The following is a 24,406-nucleotide window of genomic DNA, read 5'->3' on the forward strand; positions in this document are numbered from 1 at the left end:
ATCAGTTTTCCTGCAGTGCTTTTTGCAGAAACTCCACAGAGGTTTCCTCTGTGGACTTTCTGCTTCCATTCTACCTATAGGGACACTATAGGAGTTTCCGTAGGTATAAGTGCTGCGATTTCATATATACTCACACACACACATATATCTATCTATCTATCTATCTATCTATCTATCTATCTATCTATCTATCTATCTATCTATCTATCATATACACATTTATATACATTCATATACCATATATACCATATATACTAACATATATACATACACTCACACATTATTATAGCATACTGTATATACACACACATACCTGTATACAAACATACAGTCCTCACACAGTATACAAGACACATGCTTTAACCCTTAAGTACTATCATGGTGTCTATCATAATGATGTGTGTGTGATAGTGGTGTATGATAGACACCATGGTAGGACTTAAGGGTTAAACAAATGTACACATATACATATTAAATATTACATTTTACCAAAAAAAAGAAAAAAATATACTCACATTTGTGAAGCACCAGCAGCAGACTCCTCTGTCCCCACACGGGCCGATGTAAACGATGACTCACTCTGAAGAGGAGGGGGAGGGGGGAAAGTCCCGGCTTGCAGAGAGATCGCTTCCTAAGATTGCACTGGCAGGAGGCCCCTCGGTGTAAGTGTCAGGGCCCTGGGAAACTGCTGGCAGCCGTGCTTCTTTATTCATTACAGCGCTGCCAGCAGCCTGGGGCCCCGAGCTTACTGTTCCAGCCCCAGCCACTAGCAGCGCTCAGTTTATCAATGCAAATGCACTGGACAGGGGCCCGAACCAGCCCCTGACATCCCGATCGGGCCCCTGACCAGTGCTTCTCCTGCCTATGCTTTTTCTTAAAACGTGCAGCAATATATAGTCGGGGCCTGGGGCCCACCGGGGGATTCCCCGGTGCTCCGGTGGGCCAGTCCGACCCTGTGTATATACCTCCATGTCCTGCCGTATCTCATCTTGTATACAGACTACAGGTGTAACATCTGTGGTAAATGTACTGCTATATACCATACAGAGCCTGTATATACCTCCATGTCCTGCTGTATCTCATCTCGTATCCAGACTACAGGTGTAACATCTGTGGTAAATGTACTGCTATATACCATACAGAGCCTGTATATACCTCCATGTCCTGCTGTATCTCATCTTGTATCCAGACTATAGGCCGGGTGTAACATGTTACAATCACTATAATAATCGGATGTTTTTTCGGTTTCTGGACTTGACTATTGCTGAGGTTGAGTCTGACTCTCTATAGTCAGTAATTAGACGTCTTCTTCAGTAATGAGCTTGTTAATGATCTTTGCTCCGATCCCTCTGAGTGAGACATTTCTGCAACCTTTGCAAGACCGACCTCCCTGTGGGTTATGACCAAGGTTTTCGTATAGGAACAAATTCCCATCAGGGAAGACTATCAAGCTCATAAAAGCCCAGATACAGAGAGAGGGTGCGGATTTATTTCCCACATAGTCGTCCTCCTATAACACCGTATATCCCATAATGTGATGACTTTACCTTCTGCAGTCTGATCATCTACGGTCAAGGAAAGAATAAAATTAACAACAAAAACCATCACCAGGAGGAAGAAGATCTCCGGCCATTGCTACGCAGTTTCCGGTGTTTGGTGATCTGGTAGGTGATGTCTGTATTGTCACCATTAGTTTTGTACACTCTTACATTATATATACAGTATATAGATAGATGGGTGAGGGGAATAACAGGGATCATTTAGTGATGGGGTAACTAATGGGGGATGATGGGATGTATGAAGGAAGAAGTCAACAGTTCTGGATATTGATGGAAGTTTTTGGAAGCAGAAAACATTGACAACAGTAACAAGTAGTGAGGAGTTCTCAGATAGAAGGAAACAACGCGGGCTCGAGGTCAAGATGTTACAGAAATCCATTAAAAAAGAAGATTATTATTAGAATTTACACAAATTCCAGGAAATCAAAAATTGTAAAATTGTTTGAAATTTGTTATTTAACCCCTTCCCACCCCCAACAGAGCCATAGGAGGGCTTAATGTTTGTGGGACAAATTGTTCTTCATAGTGGTGGATTATTATTATTTACCATGGTCTGGGATTCTGGAAAAAAAATTCAGAATGGGGTGGAATTAAGGAAAAACGGCATGTGTGCGGCTTTCTTACGGCTTTCTTACGTTTTTACGGTGTTCACTCTGCAGCCACAATGAGCTGTCGCTTGTATTCTATGTTTCGGTAGGAATCCGGAGAGAACAAATTTATTAAGTTTTCTTTACATTTTAGCCCCTTAAAAGAGATGAGCAAGTAGTACTATTCGAATGGAAAAGTTTGATGCAGAACCAGCATTGATTGGCCGAATGCTATACAGTCGGCCAATCAACGCTGGTTCTTCTCCTACCTTTAGAAGTCTTCTCCGTGCAGCTTCCCCGCGGCATCTTCTGGCTCTGAATTCACTCTGCCAGGCATCAGGCTTGGGCAGAGCCAACTGCGCATGCCCAGTTGTAGTGCGGGCATGCGCAGTCGGCTCTGCCCAGGCCCGATGCCTGGCAGAGTGAATTCAGAGCCAGAAGACGCCGCGGGGACGCTGCACGGAGAAGACTTCTCGGAGGATCCAGCCCGACCCTCACCCGTGGACTTGGTAAGTATAATTTGATCGAGCGTTGCCTACCCCTGAAACGAGCATTTTCCCCCCATAGAGTATAATAGGGTTCGATATTCGATTCGAGTAGTCGAATATTGAGGGGCTACTCGAAACGAATATCGAACCTCGAACATTTTACTGTTCGCTCATCTCTACCCCTTAACAAAAATTGAAAAATTCTGGGAAAAAAAATTTACGTTTCCGGTTTCTGACTCCTGAAACTTTTTTCTATTTTGTGTATAGGGCGTCTTTTTTTCAGTTGTACCATTTTGGGGAACTCCTATTGCTTTGATTATTTTTTATTCAAAATTTTAACCAAACAGGGAAAAATTGGTGGTTTGGGATTTTTGATTTTTTTTTTTTTTTTTTCATGCTACCATGTTTACCATACAGGAAGTTTTTTTTAATAGGTTTGTAGACTGGGTGTTTTCGGACACAGGAATATCTAACGTGTATGTATTTCACAGTAGTTTACTACTTCTATACGTTTACTAGGGAAAATGGGTGATAATTTTAACTTTTATTTTAATTCTGTAATGATTAGACCCCCTAGGGTTCTTGAATCCTGTGATTTTACCAATACTTCATGGATTTCTGTACATCTGGGCCAGAATTTGTCGTGTACATGATAATAAAATGTAGTAGTTCTGGGGCCACATGGTGGTTCAGTGGTTAGCACTGCAGCCTTGCAGCGCTGGAGTCCTGGTGTTCAAATCCCGCCAAGGACAAAAATACAGCTGCAAGGAGTTTGTATGTTCTCCCCGTGTTTGCATGGATTTCCATCCCATATTCCAAAAAGACATACTGATAGGGAAAAAAATGTACATTGTGAGCTCTATGTGGGGCAACAAAAAAAATAAATAAATAAATAATGCAGTAGTTCTTTGTAGCATCACAGATAATACTCTATGTATGGTGCATGGTGACAACTGTGCACATACCCAGTCCAGTCACTTTAATGTGACCACCAAAATCCAAAATAACCACCTTTGGCAGAGCAGACCACTGCGAGACGTGCAGTGCCGTGTCCAGCTGCGCTAGGTTACGCGGTTGAGCATCCATGGCGCGAACAACCTGATCGAGATGGTCCCACAGATTCTCCATTGGGTTCAAGTCCGGGGAATTTGCTGGCCAAGGGAGTGCGGTAAACTCATCCTGGTGCTCCTCGAACTGCGCACATACTCTGCGAGCTTTATGACACGTCACATTGTCCTGCTGGTAGATGCCATCATCCTGAGGAAGAACATTTCACATGTAGGGGTGAACATGGTCCACAAGGATAGATGCATACCTGTGTAGATCCATCGTGCCTTCCACAATGATGAGTGCACTCAGATGGCTGATGACACGCGCCTTCTGCCATTGGCATCAAAAGTAGGCGGTGGTCACATTAATATGACTGGACTGTGTAGAATAATTACATAGTAGATGAGATTGGATGAAGACACAAGCCCACCAAGTCCAACCTATAACCCTACAGTGTTGATTCAGAAGAAGGCAATTGCTCCAATGTCAGTAGAAGAAATTCCTTTCTAATTCGGAAAATCAGTATAAAGCCCTGGATCTACTGGTCTTCACCAAAAGTCTAGAACCCATATTATTTTTTCCCTTCTAAGCAAGGAATCCCCATCATCATATTTGGTGGTAGTGGGGTCCATAGTCTCACAGCACTTATGGTAAAGAATCCTCGTCTATGATCCTCTTGGTACTGTCACCGACCTAGGGGTAGATAGACCAATAGAAAGTTCTTTGTACTGTCCTATAACATAGAAGAAGTCCCTGACGTTCTTATTGATTAAGTGATTGCTTTTTTCTCTTCATTCCTCCATAATTTACAGATTTCTCATCCTATAAAAGTTCAAAGTCTTAAGGAGATGGAAAATGTGTCCATAAACTCAAATCTTGTCCTCCTTGGTATCGTGGAGATGGGACACCACCGATATCTGTACGCTGTGTTGGCCATCATAATATATATCACCACCATGATGTTGTCCTCAATGATCGTGTATACGGTGTGGTCAGATGAGACCTTCCATGAACCGATGTACATCTTTATAGGTAACCTGATTGTCAACGTCATGTTTGGTAACTCGTCTATGATTCCCAGGATGGTGACTGACCTGTTATTTGGTTGGAAAACCATATCATTGCCGGCGTGTCTCGTCCAAGCCTTCTGTTATCAAAGCTTTGCGTCTCTTGAGTGTTTAACCTTCACAGCCATGGCCTATGATCGATATTTAGCAATCGGCCATCCCTTGAGATACCCAATCCTGATGACCAATGGCAAGGCTTTCCGAATACTATCAGCTATATTATTTTACGTCTTCTTAGGTATCGGCATAGTTGTGGTTTTGGCTTCCAGGCTATCCCTATGTGGGGTGAATATTAACAACATCTACTGTGAGACCATGTCCCTCCTACGTCTGGCTTGTGGTGACATTACGGTCAACAATATCTTTGGTACGGTGTGGTCAATGTCTCTGGTGGGCGGTTGTATACTACTGGTGATCTACTGCTACATAAGGACTTTGCTTGTCTGCTTGAAGATGTCTGGAGAGAGCTATCAGAAGGCCATCCATACCCTGGTCACCCACATCGTCACCTTCTTTACATTCATGGGCGTTGCTCTTTTTGTCACTTTCCGGTACAGGTTGGGCATTAGTTCCCTCTCGACAGTTGCCCATGTTGCGATTTCCGTAACAGGTTTCATTGTTTCTATTACCATAAACCCCGTGATATATGGGATCCGGATGGAAGCTCTTAGAAATAAAATGATTCTTAATTTACAAAAAATTATTTATGGCAGGGAGCTGGAGAAAAAACAATTCATGAGTATAAATCCAACAACGGCATCATGATCACGGGCGCCATTTTAGTTTTGTTACATTCAAAGGGTTGTCTTATCACATTAACTCCGAAATCTCTTACATTGGAACTTCAAATGGATGTTCTTGGTGCAGAGTAGGGTTGAGCGATCGGGATCAGAAAAGATCAGATCCTGATCGAGCAAATTTCACGATCGGGATCGGCTGGAAAACGATCAGAAATCAGATTTTGAAATCTCAAGATCGGCTCAATCCTAAAGGTGACTTTTCCCGTAGAGAAGCATTGACTAGGGTTGAGCGATTGGGATTGGAAAAGATCAGATTCCGATCGACGATCGAGCAAATTTCACGATCGGGATCGGCTGGAATCTCAAGATTGGCTCAACCCTAGTGTAGAACCAAAAATAAATTGTCAAGAAATGGTGAACATAAAGGACTTCTGGCCTTGATTTGAAACTGTAGGTACATCTGCCGCCCCCAGGGGGTTACTCAGCTCCTATACGTTCAATTTGAATTACTTCTGTGTAGGGTTGAGCGATCGTGTTCGGAAAAGATCGGATTCTGATCGGCGATTGAGAAAATTTCACGATCTGAATTCCGAACACAATCTCTTTATGTGGGATCGAGATCGGTGATTATTTCCCACAATGCTTTGCTACTGGCCAAGCATTGTGGGAAAAGCTAACAATGTTAGCCTTCACACTGAGTATACGTTCTGCTCATTCTGAGCGGAATGTATACTCAGTGTGAAGGCTCCGCAGCGGTTCCATAGGAATGAATGGAAGCAGCCGGCACACAGCCTTAACCCCCTGCGCGCCGGCTGCGTCCATTCATTCAAATGGGAGACTAGCTATCATCTCTAGTAGCTACTTACCTGCAGAGATGGCTGGTCCGGTGCCCGGTGTTCTTGTTCTTCTTCGCCTCGCTGCTCCCGCCTCCCAGGTTAGTGTTAAAGAGCTAGGAAGAAGGCGTAGCATGTGGCTTAGGAGAGTGTGGGCGGGTACTGGGAGGGGAGACGTGACGTCTCCCCTCCCAGTACCCGCCCACACTCTCCTAACCCGCCCACACTCTCCTAACCTGGGAGGAAGGGGGCAGCGAGGCGAAGAAGAACGAAAACACCGGGCACAGGACCAGCCAACTCTGCAGGTAAGTGGACACCAGGGGGGACTAAGTAGCCAGAGGATTAATAAAAAAAATCCTCTGGCTACTTAGTGATTAAAAAAATCACTACACAGCGTGGATTCTAACAATTAAAGCGTTCAATTGTTAGATTCCATGCTGTATAGTGAATAGGATTGTTTTTAAAATCCGATCTCCGATTAGTAAAAAAATCCCATTGACTTGCATTGGGATCGGAATTGGGATAAAGATCGGGTTCAAATGAAAAATGATCGGAAATCGGGTTTCAAAATCGATCCTGAAAAGTTAAGATCGGCTCAACCCTACTTCTGTGGCAACTACACAGATCTCAAAAGAATTTGACTTTTTTAGATTTTTTGGTCCCAAATCTTTTAATTCTAAACATAAATCACATGGTGGCGCTGCACTTCTTGAATGAACTTGAATAAATCCTCTACCTCTTTTTAAAATAAGCGCCATAGCGTGTCAGATTTTATTTTCAGAAAATTTTTAGAAGTTTTTTTTGCTGTATTTTTGTCAAAATAAATATAAAAAAATATATAAACATAGTAGCCAAAATACAGAATGGAACATATCAAAGTAACCAGATTTATTGATAGATTTATGATATTGTAAAAACTAATAATAAAAATAAATGATAGTCCTTGTCTCCTCCTGTTCTGGGGTTATCTAAAGAAAATTTAAAGGTTACCAAGTTTCAACAAAAAGTGGGCCAATTGGGGACTCTCCCTGGAGGAAGCAGATTAGAAATCTAAATATTTTTGCAATATCTCTCCTTTGTGGCCAAGGTATGGAGGGTTGGCAGGGGAGGAGGTAGAGTGATGGGGAAAGTTACATAGTTACTAGGGTTGAGCGATCAAGATCAGGAAAGATCGGAACCGATCGGCGATCGAGCAAATTTCACGATCGGGATCTGCTGGAAAATGATCGTAAATGGGATTTTAAAATCAATCCTGAAATGTCAAGATCGGCTCAACCCTAATAGTTACATAGTATATGAGGTTGGGTGAAGACATCAGTCCATCAAGTCCAACCTATAACCTTACAATCCCTAAAGTGTACAGTGTATCAGGGCATGTTATTCTTCTGTAAGAGTCCACCACCATTAGATGCAAACATCATGACTTTGTGTAGAGATGACGGGGCATGTGACATCACTCAGGAGGGCACAAGAGGACCCCAAGGAGGCACCAGATACTGCAAGGATGCCCAGGACAAGGTAAGTATAGTTGATTATTAGAACATCCACCTCCTCTGAATCCTCCCTTCTTGATCGTTCCATGCAACTATCTTAACCAGTGAAATAAATTGATTAATGGGTATAAGCTGAAGTGCTGCCATGTGGCTTTGTAACTAATGAGACTGGAACAGAGAAGTCACAAAGTAGAGGAGCTGCTTCACTGTAAACTGCAGCAAGTATCCCACGGGAACCCTCCTCACCAACTACAACTGGGCAGGGTTGTCACCATCAATGACATCCATATCATTGCTGCTCTGCAGTTAGGATGAATAACACATTGTCCCTGTATGGGGCATGTTCATAATTTGCTGGTTTGCCGCTTTATTAACCTATATATTGACTTAAAAGAGGTGTCCTCATGAGCAGAAAATTCTCTGCACATTTTAGCTGTTCTTGTGTCACAAAAACACCCTGTTTGAGTAGCAAGGAAAAAATGGCCTGCCTTTGAACCTCCTTATCAGCAACGTTCCAACTTGGCACAACTCCAACTTAAATATTCTGGATCATCTGTGCGAGCAGCAGAAGGTGGTAACTGAGTGAAGAGCAGATGAAAGAGATGATGAGTTATTTTGATGATGAGGGAAGTATGTTACCTTCTCAAGCCCTTTGCGGAGGCCACCAAATTTATCAACAGGGACAACTGCAGCATCAAGGATGTGATACTTTTTTTTACATATCTTATAGGAAATGCTTATACTCATGGAGGAGGTCTACACCCTGTGTTGAAAGAGAAGGATGAGGAAGTGTGTCAGGGCCATTATGGTATAGGAACTGTGACTCCTTGACTGGAAGAGGATGATGAGAAGGAAAACTCTCCTTTTGATGCAAAGGGTGCTCTTCTTATGTCACAGGCACAGCCAGGGCAGGAGCCTTACTTCTTTCAAGATGGTGATGACCATGTTGGGCAAGAATACCAACCATGGCAGGGCCCTGGGTCCAAGCAAGGAAGGCTGTATGTTTTGCTGATTAAACTTATACTTAAAGTATATTTTCAAAATGAGGGAATTCTTCCCTGCCTCCAAAAGTGAAGAAAAATTATAATTTTATCAGGTTAGGCTGTAGGCTGTATACCCAGCACTTAGGGTGAGCACTACAACTGCCAGTGGCATAAGTAGCTAGGTGGCCTCTTCCTGCTCCCCATCAACCCCAATCAGCTATTGCTCTGCCTTCTCTGCCAGTGCCACAGGTGACTGGAGGAGCAAAATCATCAGCAGCAGGGACCAGTACAGTATCTGGAAGATGAGAAACCAGAAATTTTTCAGCTCACAGCACCAACAGGAGCTACAACAGGCAACTGACACCCACTGGCTGCACCAGTAGGTACCTAGAGTACGCCTATAGTCCAGCAGATAACCCTGAGTCCATGGAATTCTGGGCCAATAGGTTAGAAGAGTGGAAGAAACTGGTCCAGTGTGCTATGGAAGATTCATCTTGTCCAGCCTCAAGTGTTATCACTGTGCTACAAAAACATATAAGAACAGCCCTACCAGATCTAAAGGGGGGAGGGGGAAGGAACAGGAGTCAATGCCAAAATGCTTCCAAATGGGGGAAGAGTGGTCTGACCCTTACTTTTTGTCTAAATACTACTTTAGACAAAATGACTCAGGCATAGATCCATGAGGATATTCACACACCTCCGGCTGATACTTCTGAATAGTGATGTCATCGTCTCCTTGTATCATGTTTCATTTACTATACTGCTGATACTACTTCTAAACAGCCGGACGTCAACTCTTGCATCCCTGTCCACTCAACCAGACATGTCCTGGTCCATCACATTCCACTATAACACAACATTGGTTCTCCAAGATTGGTATATAATAAAAAAGAATTATGGGTATATGAAATGAAAGGGAAAACCCAAGCTGAAAATAACTGTAGAATTGCTGTTGAGGCATCTCAAATGTAGGCGGGTACCTGCTCAAAGAAGAGTAGGGTACTATTCTCATAGAGAGCATCCAAAATGGGGATACCAAAGGACCTCCAGTAGGACTGATCTTGGGACAACTCCCAGTCAGTAGTCAACCACACAGGATATTGTTTTTTACATGAGGTTGGGAGCCAATTATTGTATCATAATTTGGACCTAATAGCGAATGGTTGCCAAACCTGGTAATCCAGTCTGACTCTACTGTACACTCCTGAAGACATCTGCTTGGTTGTACAGTTTCATGAAAGTTCTTGAGTTCTATGATATTTAGGATCCATCACTTTCTGCTAAACCAATAACTTGCAGTTTTTCAATTTTGTTGAATTTACAATAATTACAGAAAATTATACTTTACTCTACGAAGTGCAAGATTTCCACCAAATGTCAGATGTGACTAATAATGTCATTCAGGAGGCCAGAAGAGGCCTAAAGAAGAGACAGAGTCCTGGAGAGATGAGTTTGACAGTTTCTTAAGTTTACTCACCTCCCCTACTTTTGACTAGTGTACTTCTTAGTGAGAGACCATTGGCTACTAGATGTGACTCTACAATGCACTCAGACATTTTGACCAACTGGACTGAAAGAAGTTGGATGGTCATTTCAATGAATTGCCGGCCATCCAGACCATTCTGACCTCGCTGTTAGGTGGTGTTGGGGGCAGAGGTTACATGAGGGCACACACATGGTGAATAGAATGGCCCAGAAAGTCCACCAGTAGAGAGGATGGTTTGATCCACTGACAAGCATGAGCAGCTGCCTCAGTTTCTTTGTCCACCAACCAGACACAAGAGGCATCTTCATAACACATCCCTATCTCTTCGTGTATTTCCAGGTGCTTAGCAGAAAGAAATGTGATCCCATTACCTGCCAAAGACCGCCAACTGTTGTCACCTTCATTAGTACTGGTGTCATGCGTAAGGAATTTGGACTGATATGGACTGGAACCATATAGACTATTGTGATGGATCCAGGATCTGTTTGGGCTCTGATGGCAGATAGTTTGATAGATCATTTCAATCCTGCCTCAGCAGTCACCCCTAGTAGTGATATGAGCTCAGTGATATGGACAGGACATCCTGACACTGCCACATGTGCTGTCTGTCATGGCTGGGCGGACAACTGGCACCAGCAGGATAATGCTCGCCCACACACACAAGGGTTCCCCAGGAATGTCTCCATCATATTACAACACTTATTGGTCCTGCCTGGTCACCAAATTTATCACCAATCCAGAATTTATGGAACCAGCTGAGATGTCACCAACCTACGACTGTGCAGGATCTATAAGCCCAGCAGTAACATTTGTGGACAAATCTTGTATCCAGGCTAGTGGCGCCCAATGGGGTCCTAGAACCTGCGCCCACCTGTCCAGTGTTCCCAATAACCTTCTGCTTGGGCAGTAATATTAGAATCACCTCCATATATCACCATTATATCATACTGAGGAAGCTTCAGGCTAGGACAGCATCTAATTCTTAGGGTCAGATTTTGTTTAGTCAATGAGTGAATAAAAAGTTGAAGTGTTACAATAAGAATAGGAAGTTTACTCCTCGTAGTCATTACACAAGTCATTAATGAGACGTCTTCAGTAACAAGCTTGTTAATGATCTTAGCTCCGATCCCTCCGAGCGAGACATTTCTGCTGCCTTTGCAAGACCGACCTCCCAGTGGGTTATGGCCAATGTTTTCATGTAAGAACAAATTCCCATCAGGGAAGAATATCAAGCTGATAAAAGCCCAGATACATGGAGAGGATGCGGATTTATTTCCCACATGGTTGTCCTCCTGTAACGTATATCTCATAATGTGATGACTTTACCTTCTGCAATCTGATCATCTACGGTTCAGAGGAGCTAATACAAAAATTACCAACAAAAAAACATCACCAGGTAGGAAGAAGATCTCCGGCCATTTTTCCGGTGTCTTTGGATGGTTTGTTGTTTGGATGATCTGGTAGGTGATGTCTGTATTGTATTGTAATATATACAGTCTACATGATATAGATAACAGGGATCATTTAGTGATGGGGTAACTCATGAGGGATGCGATGTATGAAGCAAGAAGTCAACAGTTCTGGAAATTGGTGGAAGTTTTTGGAAGTGGAAAACAACTGAGCGCAGATAATAGTTACATAGTAGATAAGGTTGGAAGAAGATACAGGTTCACCAGATCCAACCTATAACCCTATAATGTTGATCCAGAATAAGGCAATTGCCCAACGTCAGGAAGAAATTCCTTCCTGGCGCCAAATCCAGCAATTAGTATTAAACCCTGGATCCCTTGTCTTCTCCAAAAGTGTAAAACCTGGAACCTCTAAGCAAGGAATCCACCATCACCATATCTAATGGTAGTGAGAAGGTTGAGCCGATCTTGAGATTTCAGGATCGATTTCAAAATCCGATTTCCGATCATTTTCCAGCCGATCCCAATCGCGATCATGAAATTTGCTCGATCGTCGATCTGAATCCAATCCTAGTCAATGCTTCTCTATGGGAAAAGTCACTTTTAGAGTTGAGATAACCTCAGACCTCGATCCTGCTGGAAAAGATCGGGATCGGAATTCCGATCGTGAAATTTACTCGATCGCCAATCGGAATCCGATCTTTTCCGATCTCGATCACTCAACCCTAGTAGTGAGGTCCATAGTCTCACTGTTCTTACAGCAAAGAATCCTCATCTCTAATGCTGGTATAACGTTCCTTCCTAGAGGATGTCTCCTTGGTACTGTCACCGGCCTAAGAATAAACAAATCATTAGAACATTCTTTGTACTGTCTTATAATTAGGGTTGAGCCGATCTAGAGATTTTCGATCATTTTCCAGCCGATCCTGATCGTGAAATTTGTTCGATCGCCAATCGGGATCCGATCTTTCCCGATTGCTCAACCCTACTTATAACATAGAAGAAGTACCTGAAGTTCTTACTCATGATGAAATTATTGTTCTTTTCTCTCCATTCTTCAATAATTTACAGATTTCTCATCCTATAAAAAGTTCAAAGTCTTAAGGAGATGGAGAATGTGTCCAAGGTAAACTCAAATCTTGTCCTCCTTGGTATCGTGGAGATGGGACACCTCCGGTATCTGTACGCTGTGTTGGCCATTCTAATATATATCATCACCATGATGTTGTCTACAATGATCGTGTATACGGTGTGGTCAGAACAGACTCTCCATGAACCGTTGTACATCTTCATAGGTAACCTGATGGTCAACATCATGTTTGGAAATTCGTCTGTGATACCCAAAATGGTGACTGACCTGTTATTTGGTTGGAAAACCATATCATTGCCGGTGTGTCTCATCCAAGCCTTCTTTTATCAAAGCTTTAGTACGCTTGAGTGTTTAACCTTCACAGCCATGGCCTATGATCGATTTTTAGCAGTCGGCCATCCCTTGAGATACCCAATCCTGATGACCAATGGAAAAGCTTTCCGAATACTATCAGCTACTTCATCTTTTGTCTTCTTAAGTGTCACTTTAGTTGTGGTTTTAGTTGCCAGGCTATCCCTATGTGGGGTGTCTATTAACAACATCTACTGTGAGACCATGTCTCTTCTACATCTGGCTTGTGGTGACACTACTGTCAGCAATATCTTTGGAACAGTCTGGACAATGACTTTGGTGGTCAGCTGTATACTGGTGGTCATCTACTGCTACATAAGGACATTTCTTATCTGCCTGAAGATCTCTTCAGAAGCTTATCAGAAGGCCATTCATACCCTGGTCACCCATATTGTCACCTTCTCTACATTCATGGCCGCCACTCTTTTTGTTGTTTTGCGCTACAGGTTGGGCTTTGGTTCCCTTTCAACAGTTGCCCATGTTGCCATTTCCATAACAGGTTTTATTGTTTCCATCACTGTAAACCCCGTGATATATGGGATCCGGATGGAAGCTCTTAGGAATAAAATGGTTGGTAATTTCCAAAAAATTACTATGGCAGGGAGCTGAAGAAAACAATTCACTATGAGTATAAATCCACCAATTGTATCATAATCACGGACCCCAATTCATTTTTGTTCCATTCAAAGGGTTGTCTTATCAATCCTATACTCCAAGATCTGGCTCCAGGGAATGTCCTCCTAAGATGGTGCAGCTAGCTGAGGATTTTTCCTGCAGCATCCCCTATAGGATAAATGTAGTATTACATGGTGACCTCTTAAGGTTGAATGTTAAGAATGGGTTGTTGTTTTTGTTACCCAAATACCATATTGCTTCCCCCATAGCACTTAATACCTAGATTTGTATAAGTATAGCTTCCCACATTGCACCTTTTTCATATATTATATTATTATATATTGTCTGCACATGTTATATATGGCATAGTTCGGTGTAACACATAAGATATCGCTTATCGTATTCTTACCCTTCAACTGACAGCCTACGTGTGTTTTTCATTGTTTTTACTTTCCTACCAATAAAGAAGTGCACACATATTTTACTAGATCTTGCTTGAGCGTCTCTCTATGGGTATACAAGTTGATACTTCTTGTTGTATGCAAGTGTTAGGACGGGCTGGGGCCTCCGCTGTGCTCCGCTGTGTCCCTGTCCAGCGCTTGAGTCACTGCTGGTTCCGTTGGCGGGGTAGGCTGGAGACCTCCACTTGAGTGTGCAGAGGTTCCGGTTTCTCCCTAGCCGTGACCTGCACTTCTGGGGTAAGGGGGGGGGGGGGGTCAGTGGCAGGCTTGATGCTATTTAGGCCTCATTCTGGTTTCGCCTCATCGCTGGTTATTTGTTTGCCCACGGTATCAGCTCCCGAGCGACGAGTCTCTCCTGCTTCACCTGTCAGTAACCAAATCACATATCAAAGTAACCCTTATGTATTGATAGATTTATGGTATCGTAAAAATTAATTAATAGAGATGAGCGAACACTGTTCGGATCAGCCGTTCCGAACAGCACGCTCCCGTAGAAATGAATGGAAGCACCTGGCACATACACTTTGCCGGCGGCCGGTCGCCGTGCCAGGTGCTTCCATTCATTTCTATGGGAGCGTGCTGTTCGGAACGGCTGATCTGAACAGTGTTCACTCATCTCTATTAATTAAAATATAGTGTGAAGGTAGACCATGTCCATTCTTATTTTTATACATGCTTTATACTGCTTAAGAAATTATATTTTTCTTTGTGCAACGTTTATACATTAAGATGGCGCCTGTATCCAGTACCGCACCCAGTGGCTGACGCACACGATCGTCATGTGGTTTACAAGAAAGACAGTATCATTTCTCGGGAAATCGAAAGCTAAGAGATGTTGAAACTTAAGAGCCAATGACTGATCGCCAGTGTATTCAGATACAAGACGTATATGCTTACAGCCTGCCGTTATCTTATCTTTCTTGCATTCCTGTATAAAAACTGTAACTTCCTCAATAAACCTCAGTACTGTGTGAGCAGCCAGAGCGCCCTGTGCATGGACTGAGATGAAAACTAAAAAGAAGAAAATTTCAGCTCACCGTATTGACACGTATATAAGGAGCTTCAAGGGAGCCCGGCTTGCAGGTGACTTCAGAACCCGCCGTCCACAAGATATATCCAATATGTAAAAATTTGCCAGCTACATCCAAAATAGTTGCTGTATCATGTAGGAAAAGTACAGAAAAGACACATGGCTGTGAGTCACTGTGAGTTTCTGGCACCACCTGACATCATTGGTAGGTGGAGACCTTACAGTGATGATGTCATAGACACTAGATAAGGTTCTGTGGGCTTCAACATGAGGCATTGCAGTAATGGTGGAAGTAGGAGATGGATGTGTGATTCACCACTGCATGATATAGAGCACTGAGTGCTGAAAACCTTACAATTGCACTAGAGTTAGAGAATCTTAGAACTGGGAGAATTGCAACACAGTTTAGTCAGATTTAATCAATTACAAGCAGATAAGTGACAGGACAATATCTGTATTAGGTGAGCCTGACGCACTAATACACAGACAAAGAACAGTTAGCCCTTTCATTTCTAATAATCTAATTTTGTCTAGTCTGTTTTGCAGTAGAGCAGTTTCATCTATATACAGAGCGTTTAAACACAGTTTTTACTAATAGTGCTGCTAATGAAAAATATTTTCTAAAGGGTTTTATTGGGCAAGAACTTCATTAAAGGGGTTGTCCCGTCACAAGGATCCTATCTATAATGCTTGTAAATGTGAATGTAAGACTTTTCCTAAATACATTGCTTCAGCAGAACTCCTTTGTTTGTTCACTATATCACTTTATTCATTTTTTTGTGGCCACAGCCCTGACTTAGCTGCTCCTGAGTCAAGTGATGTGTCTGCTGCTCTCAGGGGGAGGGAGGAGGGGCTAAGTGCACGGGAGCGAGCCTGGTGGGGGGGGGGGGTAGTTTATCCTTTGGGGGAAGGGGCCGCCAATACACTGTTAGACGCCAGCACAGGTGAAGCCAGCAACATCTCTATGCTTCTGCCCTGCATGAAGCAAGTGGCGGCAGAAGCGATGCTGCTATTCCGGGGGGGGGGGGGCGGAGGAGCGGAATAACAGCATCGTTTCTGCTGCCACTTGCTTCATACAGGGCAGAAGCATAGAGATGTTGCTGGCTTCACCTGTGCCAGCGTCTAACACTCCCCAGCATCCACTGCAATAGAGGCTGTAATAGAGGCGGATGCTGGGGACTACGCCGGCACAGCTGAAGCCAGCAACATCGCTATGCTTCTGCCCTGCATGAAGCCAGCAGCAGCAGAAACGATGCTGTTATTCCGCTCCGGGGTCACATATGCAAAGCCAAGCGGCGAGATTCCGCCGGCCCTGCGTGCGCGCTCATACACCAGTCTAGCCTTCCCAATGCGAATGCAGACCCGACACCCTGTTGGGTCTGTATTTGCATTGTGAAAGCTAGCCGGTCTATGAGCGCGCACGCAGGGCCGGCGGAATCTCGCCGCTTGGCTTTGCATATGTGACCCCACCCACCAATGACGAGACTAAGCCGGAAGACAGAAGATTTTAGAGGAACGAAGACTGGTAAGTAGGCGACGTGGGAGTACCCCTTTAAGTATATACAAACTGCCGGTCTAACAGCAAAACGCTGGTTTCATCTGCACTGATCTGAAAAAAAATCTCCAGTATTTATGTTTATTTTTTTTTTTACTCACACAAAAACATTGTGATAGAGCCTGCTCATCTGAATAAACCAGTTTGCTATGTTTTTTTTTTGTTGTTATCCAATTTATATACAAACTTCCGTCATAATAGCAGCAAAAAAAACAAACAAAAAAACAAGCTGACTTAAAAAGTTCTAGTCTAATAGTTACTGACCAGGTCTCTCTTTTAGTGATTTGATATTTTCCTTGAAATACTTTTCCTTGTCCGGCCTAAGGGTGCATTCACACGGAGTAACGTGCCGCATGACCTGGCACGTATACGCCGTGTGAGATTTTGAGCACCATATACGCTCCCATTGATTTTAATGGGAGCCTGGATCATATACACCGCATTATTTTTCGGCCATGATTTTCACAGCTGCAAAATAACGCGGCGTATACGATCCAGGCTCCCATTAAAATCAATGGGAGCGTATATGGTGCTCAAAATCTCACACGGCGTATACGTGCCAGGTCATGCGGCACGTTACTCCGTGTGAATGCACCCTCAAGTGTACGGCCAAGAGGTTGTTCAGACCTAAAAGGATGAAACTGTCCACAAGTAGTATGAAAAAAAATTACTTTTGTCAAAATGAATCAGGCATGGATCCATGAGAATCGTCACATACCTCTGGCCGATGCCTCCGAAGAGTGATGTCACTGTTTCCCTCATCTTTCAGTTACTGTACTGCTGCTGATCCTGCCCCTAAACAGCCGGACATCATCTCTCGTGGCCTACTCCATCACATTAATCCATGCTGTACTTACACTCATACACACATACAGTCAACCATGTGAGTCCTCCGACCTGGTCCATGCCATTACACTATATCACACTGTTGATAAAGTAACTCTTTATGGACACCCCCTAAAAGTACCTTATAAGATAAGGACCTGCGATAGCTCCTTCTCACACTTGGGGTGAAGCAGACGGTCACTTACAGTGCTGCCAAGTCCCATCAGGGTCTCATACATGGGGTGGGATTTGTTCTCCCGCATGGAGGTCACCACAGACAGTATCCTTCTGTCACCCACCACCTGTACTGGGTCCAGGGGGCTCCCCAGGACAGAGCTGGCCCTCCTGATCAGCCTGTCGAGCCTATTTCTGTCCCTGGTTGATATACTGCTCCCCCAGCAGGCCACACCGAAAAAGATGGCTGAAGCAACCACAGAGTTGAAGAAGGCCCTAAGAAGTGTCCCCTGGACTCGGAAGGCCCTCAGCCTCCTGAGCAGGTAGAGCCTGCTGTGGCCCTTTCTGTGCAGCGCCTCCAGGTGATCAGCCCAGTCTAGTTTATTACTGAGGAGCACACCCAGATACTTATAGGTCCTGACTATCTCAATACATGTCCCTTGGATCTCCACCGGGGTCGGAGCACCTCTCCGTTTACTAGAGTCCACCACCATCTCCTTGGTCTTCCCAGCATTGATCCTGAGGTGGTTCCGCTTGCACCATTCAACAAAATCCCAGTATAAGTCTCTGTATTCCCTATCGTCACCATCAGTGATGAGGCCGACTATAGCAGAGTCATCAGAGTACTTATGTAGGATCTGTATGGATCAGGCCTCATTTTCCAAATATGATACGTGTCACTTTATATGGCAATAACTTTTTTTGGTGACACCTTGTACTTCATGATAGTCATCTTCTCATACATGTAGTGTCCTCCTGATAACCAGCCATGATGTCCTTATTGTGGTCGGGTTATCTTCTCATACATGTAGTGTTCTCCTGATAACCAGCCATGATGTCCTTATTGTGGTCGGATTATCTTCTCATACATGTAGTGTCCCCTCCTGATAACCAGCCATGATGTCCTTATTGTGGTTGAGTTATCTTCTCATACATGTAGTGTCCTCCTGATAACCAGCCATGATGTTCTTAGTGTGGTCGGGTTATCTTCTCATACATGTAGTGTCCTCTCCTGATAACTAGCCATGATGTCCTTATTGTGGTCGGGTTATCTTCTCATACATGTAGTGTTCTCCTGATAACCAGCCATGATGTCCTTATTGTGGTCAGGTTATCTTCTCATACATGTAGTGTCCTCCTGATAACCAGCCATGATGTCCTTATTGTGGTCAGGTTATCTTCTCATACATGTAGTGTCCTCCTGATAACCAGCCATGATGTCCTTATTGTGGTCAGGTTATCTTCTCATACATGTAGTGTCCTCCTGATAACCAGCCATGATGTCCTTATTGTGGTCAGGTTATCATCTCATACATGTAGTGTCCTCCTGATAACCAGCCATGATGTCCTTATTGTGGTCAGGTTATCTTCTCATACATGTAGTGTCCTCCTGATAACCAGCCATGATGTCCTTATTGTGGTCGGGTTATCTTCTCATACATGTAGTGTCCTCCTGATAACCAGCCATGATGTCCTTATTGTGGTCAGGTTATCTTCTCATACATGTAGTGTCCTCCTGATAACCAGCCATGATGTCCTTAATGTGGTCGGGTTATCTTCTCATACATGTAGTGTCCTCCCGATAACCAGCCATGATGTCCTTATTGTGGTCGGGTTATCATCTCATACATGTAGTGCCCCCTCCTGATAACCAGCCATGGTGTCCTTATTGTGGTCAGGTTATCTTCTCATACATGTAGTGTTCTACTGATAACCAGCCATGATGTCCTTAATGTGGTCGGGTTATCTTCTCATACATGTAGTGTCCTCCTGATAACCAGCCATGATGTCCTTAATGTGGTCGGGTTATCTTCTCATACATGTAGTGTCCTCCTGATAACCAGCCATGATGTCCTTATTGTGGTCGGGTTATCTTCTCATACATGTAGTGTCCTCCTGATAACCAGCCATGATGTCCTTAATGTGGTCGGGTTATCTTCTCATACATGTAGTGTCCTCCTGATAACCAGCCATGATGTCCTTATTTTTCCACAGGTGAGTTTGCAGGAGACAGATGTCCTCAGTATTATCCTGTTCCTTTCATTATTTTCTCTTTTATTCTTGATCTATATGTTTGGTCTCTTATACAGGACTTTGCTCGCCCTCACTGGAATATTATCTCCCTCTCTTATGTATTGGCATAGAAAACTGAATTCTTTCCAAGATTTGCGATCTCGTGTTACACTTCTATGTATTTGTCCTCTTTGCGGACAGATTGGTTCATGTTCTCTTCTCCTCAATTCTTTCTCCTTTATAATTTTCATGAAAAACCTGGAACACCTTAATAAAAATACAATTGAAACAAGTGTGTTGTAGTCCACCGCCTCACTGTTCAGACATCAGAGAATATAGTTCCACTTTGAGTCGAGCCCAAAGCTTTTGGAAATTTTGGGTCGAATCCGGTTTGTTCTGAACTGATTCTCTCATCGCTATTGAATTATAATGGTGAGATTCTTAAATATGTAAGAAATATTTATTAGGATCTTTCTGACGTTCCAGCAGTTGAATAGAGATCACTCACATGTGGTGGCCAATGATCACATTTGTATGTAAGTCTTCACATGCTCACTGGTGGCCACATATGGGCAGGGTTTTGACCACATTTGGCTGCCGGAGCCTTGGAATGGACCCCTAAATCCTTCTCACCTCATGACATAATAGAGTGGGATGGAGTAATGGAATGGGCAAACCTCAACTTTAAGAAACAGCCATGTGCTGAGCTCTGATTAGAGGTGATAACACCTTAGGTGCTGCGATCAATCATGACCGTGGCATCTAAGGGGTTGCTCTTGTATTGTGGAGGTGAGGTTCGATTTCTTGGTGCAGTATAGGGTGAGATCCTTAATGGTGGAGGTCATTGACAACTCGGATTGCAATATGTTTATGGATGCAGCCAGAGGCAAAGGTTTCAGTGCTCAGTACAAAGGACAATGGTGGGCAGAAAAGTGGCCCTGGTAATGGGTGGTGAAGACATTAATGAGCAACCTGGCCCTTTTAGAGGGGGATCTTTTTTGAGGAATAGGAAGGTGAGTTTGAGGGACGTCACTATGAGTTTTGTGGTCTGCCAGGCCCTGGAAGGATTCCATAGGGGGTGGATGCAGAAGGATATGTGACAACCTATTTTTTTCACATCTAGATACAGCTGTGCCAGGAATTGAATTCTGTTTGTAAGTAATGGTTTAAAAAAATTATTTTTGGACTGGCTTTTGCTTTTGCTTTCCATGAAGCCTTAAAGTTGGGGAAGGATTGCCAGAGCCCACAATGAGATCCAGGGCTGGCAATCAGCTGCCATGACAGCCGGAAGCCTTTGGAACCCTACCTTGTTTCTCCTTGGCCTGAACCAATAATTTGCAATGCATTTGTGATCAGACCCCACGAGGTCTAATATCAGTGATGTGTCATTTTGGCTGCAAAGTCAACAACCTAAAAACAAAGCTTTAAGAATGTCACACCAATGTAGTTTTTATCCAATTCCACCCCATTCTGAATGTTTTTGCAGCTTTCCAGTAAATCATGGCATCATTACAAATTACAATTTGTCCCCCAAACGGCTGCATGAAAGGAACAATAAAGAAGTTATGGGGTTTGGAGGATGGGGAGTTATAATTTTCAGATGATATAATTTTCATGGTTTTATGGAAATTTTATTCCCTTATTTTTTGCAAAAATTTGAATCAGGGAAAATAAAAATTTTCAACTGAGTTTTTCACTAATAAGTTTGTCAGCAGCTGTTCTCACTTCTCGCCTTGTCTTTCTTACTAATGAGTTCTTCTTCACCTGTTTCGCGTATCTTGTCCCTGTTGACCTTTCCCTTGGCGTTTCCTCCTTACGATAACCTGGGAGTTGTTCCCTCCAGTAAAGATATAAAACCCATCATTAGCGGAACGTATCCCGTACTAGATCTTCTCATTTCCAACCAGCAGAGATGTTTATGGATGGAAAACAATGCCAGATCGTGTCCTTGAAATATTTCAATTTTGGCAAAATTCTACGTCAAAATCAATTCCAAGAAAAATGGAGAACGGGTCACGAACTAGTCCTGACTTTGTATTAATTGGTCTTGTAGAGATGGAAAATGTAAAGTATCTTTACTCTGTGCTGGCCTTGGTCCTGTACATAACCAACGTGATGTTATCTTCCGCCATCATCTGCGTCATCTGGATGGAGGCCAAGCTTCATGAACCCATGTACGTTTTTATAGCCAATTTGGTCTTCAACGCCATCATTGGGAGCTCCACCATCTTCCCCAAAATGATGGCCGATTTGCTCCTTGGGTTCAAAACTATTGACCTCTCCAGATGCCTTGTTCAATCGCTCTTCATTGAATGTGTGGCTTACACGGAAATTATTACTTTTACCATTATGGCCTACGACATGTATTTAGCTATCGGCCACCCATTGAGGTATTCGACTCTGATGACCAATGAGAAGGCTCTCAAGTCTGTCTCTGTTACTTGGGTCATTGTCTTCATACACCGAATCATAGGGGTGACATTGACTGCAAGGTTGTCCCTTTGTGGTGCGGTTATCAACAGTGTCTACTGCGAGACCATGTCCCTTACTCACCTGGCTTGCGGTGATACAACCATCAACAATGTCTTCGGCACAACCAGTACTGTCACTGTGATGGTCGCTTCCTTATTGATCGTCACCTATTGCTACGTGAGGACGCTTGTTTTTTGCCTCAAGATTTCAGCGTCATCATCTCAGAAGGCCATCCACACACTAGTGATGCACATTGCTGCCTTCTCTACCTTTATGGCCGCCTCCTTGTTTGTTGGTTTCCGCTACAGATTAAACATTGGCCCCCAGTCTTCTACTACACATGTCATAATCTCCATGACCGGAATAACGGTCTCCATCACCTTAAACCCTCTGATATATGGGTTAAGGACAGAAGCTCTGAGAGTACGCATTTTAGCAAGTCTACGAATAGCAAATTTTGGTAAAATTTTGTCAAAAACGAAGTAAGGATTTTGCGGTCTGTTGAAGTCTATTGTTGAACAATCTTTACAGTATAGATAGAATATAGATAGAACATATATAGTCTTGTGTTCTAGATTCCATTAGCACCCCCTATATGATGTACTGCGATGTGATCAATAAATACCTAATGGTAAGAACAATTCAGCTTTGTGCCGACAGAATACTGATATAGGGTATACACTGACCTAATTACATATCTATACAATTACATAGCACAAAGTACATTGTATAGGGGAGCAGATACACAAATATATTGGGGCATCAACATTTTGCACCTACAAAAAAATCAATGTGTTGGACAAACACTGATGTTGGACATTGAGAGGTTTCTCCATTGGGTGTTGGATGGAGTTGAGTTGAGGAACAGCCTGGATGGAACAAAAAGAGCCTTCCCCAAACTGCCCCCACAAAATTGGCAATTGTCTAAAATGTCTTGTTCAGCTGAAGTATTCAAATATATTCCTTTCACTAAAAGTAAGGAGCAGAGACCGACCACTGATGGACAACCCCATAACATCACCCCTCCTCCACCAATCTTTACAGTGGGCACATTGTAGTCGGGCAGGTAGAGGTCTCTTGGCCTTCACCAAACCAAGACTGGTCTATAGAGACGTGAGATTTATCATTCCACAGATCCTTACACTAAATAGACAGACAAAGACTAGATCTACAGTATGAATACAGGGCAAGTAGGATCCAGAGCCGTACTCTACTCAAAATAGTCTGAGGTAGATTGGAATAGAGGACGCCCTACAGTATCCCATTACATAGACCTGAGTGCAAGTCCAAGTATTGAGGGAGCCACAGCCCTTACACTTTGTCTATCTATCTATCTATCTATCTATCTATCTATCTATCTATCTATCTCCTATCTATCTACAGTGTTGGCCAAAAGTATTGCCCCCCCCCACCTGCAGTCCTGTCAGATAATCCTCGGTATCTCCCAGATAATGATTACACAGCACAGACTCTTTGGTAATATCTTCAGTTATTTTGTCTGCAATGAAACAAACACAAAAGAGAATGAAAAAAAAGTCACATCATTGATCATTTTACACAAAACTCCAGAACTGGTGCGGACAGAAGTATTGGCGCCCTCAGCCTAATACTTGGTCGCACAACCTTTAGACACAATAACTGCGCACAACCGCTTCCGCTAACCAGCAATGAGTTTCTTACAAGGCTCTGCTGGAATCTTAGACCCTTCTTCTTTGGCTCCTGCTCGCAGTCCCCCCTGAGATGTGAAGGGGGCCTTCTCCAAACTGCCACCAAGAGATCTCTCCCCCTCCCCCACAGGTGTTCTATGGGATTCAGGGCTGGACTCATTGCTGCCACTTTACAAGTCTCCAGGGCTTTCTCTCACCACCATTTTCTAGTGCTGACCTGAAGTGTGTTTTGGGTCCTTGTCCTGCTGGAAGAGCCCTGACCTCTGAGGGAGACCCGGCTTTCTCACACTGGGCCCTACATGATGCTGCACAATGTGTTGGTCGTCTTCAGACTTCATAATGCCATGCACACGGTCAAGCAGTCCAGTGCCAGAGGCAGCAAAGCAACCCCAAACCATCAGGGACCTCCGCCATGTCTGACTGTAGGGGGCGTCTTCTTCTCTTTGAAGGCCTCTTTT

At 43.5% G+C, this 24,406-nt stretch overlaps 2 protein-coding genes across 2 annotated transcripts; both read left to right on the plus strand.

The window, feature by feature from the left end:
• The first annotated feature begins 12,803 nt into the window (after window positions 1–12,803).
• On the plus strand, window positions 12,804–13,745 carry LOC142194183 (olfactory receptor 10G3-like). Its single transcript, XM_075263200.1, has one exon. It carries the CDS (start codon window positions 12,804–12,806, stop codon window positions 13,743–13,745), a length of 942 nt encoding a protein of 313 aa, XP_075119301.1.
• An 8,065-nt stretch (window positions 13,746–21,810) lies between these two features.
• Window positions 21,811–22,767, plus strand: LOC142194184 (olfactory receptor 4B13-like). Its single transcript, XM_075263201.1, has one exon. It carries the CDS (start codon window positions 21,811–21,813, stop codon window positions 22,765–22,767), a length of 957 nt encoding a protein of 318 aa, XP_075119302.1.
• The last annotated feature ends 1,639 nt before the right edge of the window (window positions 22,768–24,406 follow it).

Source organism: Leptodactylus fuscus, chromosome 2 (genome assembly GCF_031893055.1).
Source record: "Leptodactylus fuscus isolate aLepFus1 chromosome 2, aLepFus1.hap2, whole genome shotgun sequence".
Lineage (NCBI taxonomy): Eukaryota > Metazoa > Chordata > Amphibia > Anura > Leptodactylidae > Leptodactylus > Leptodactylus fuscus.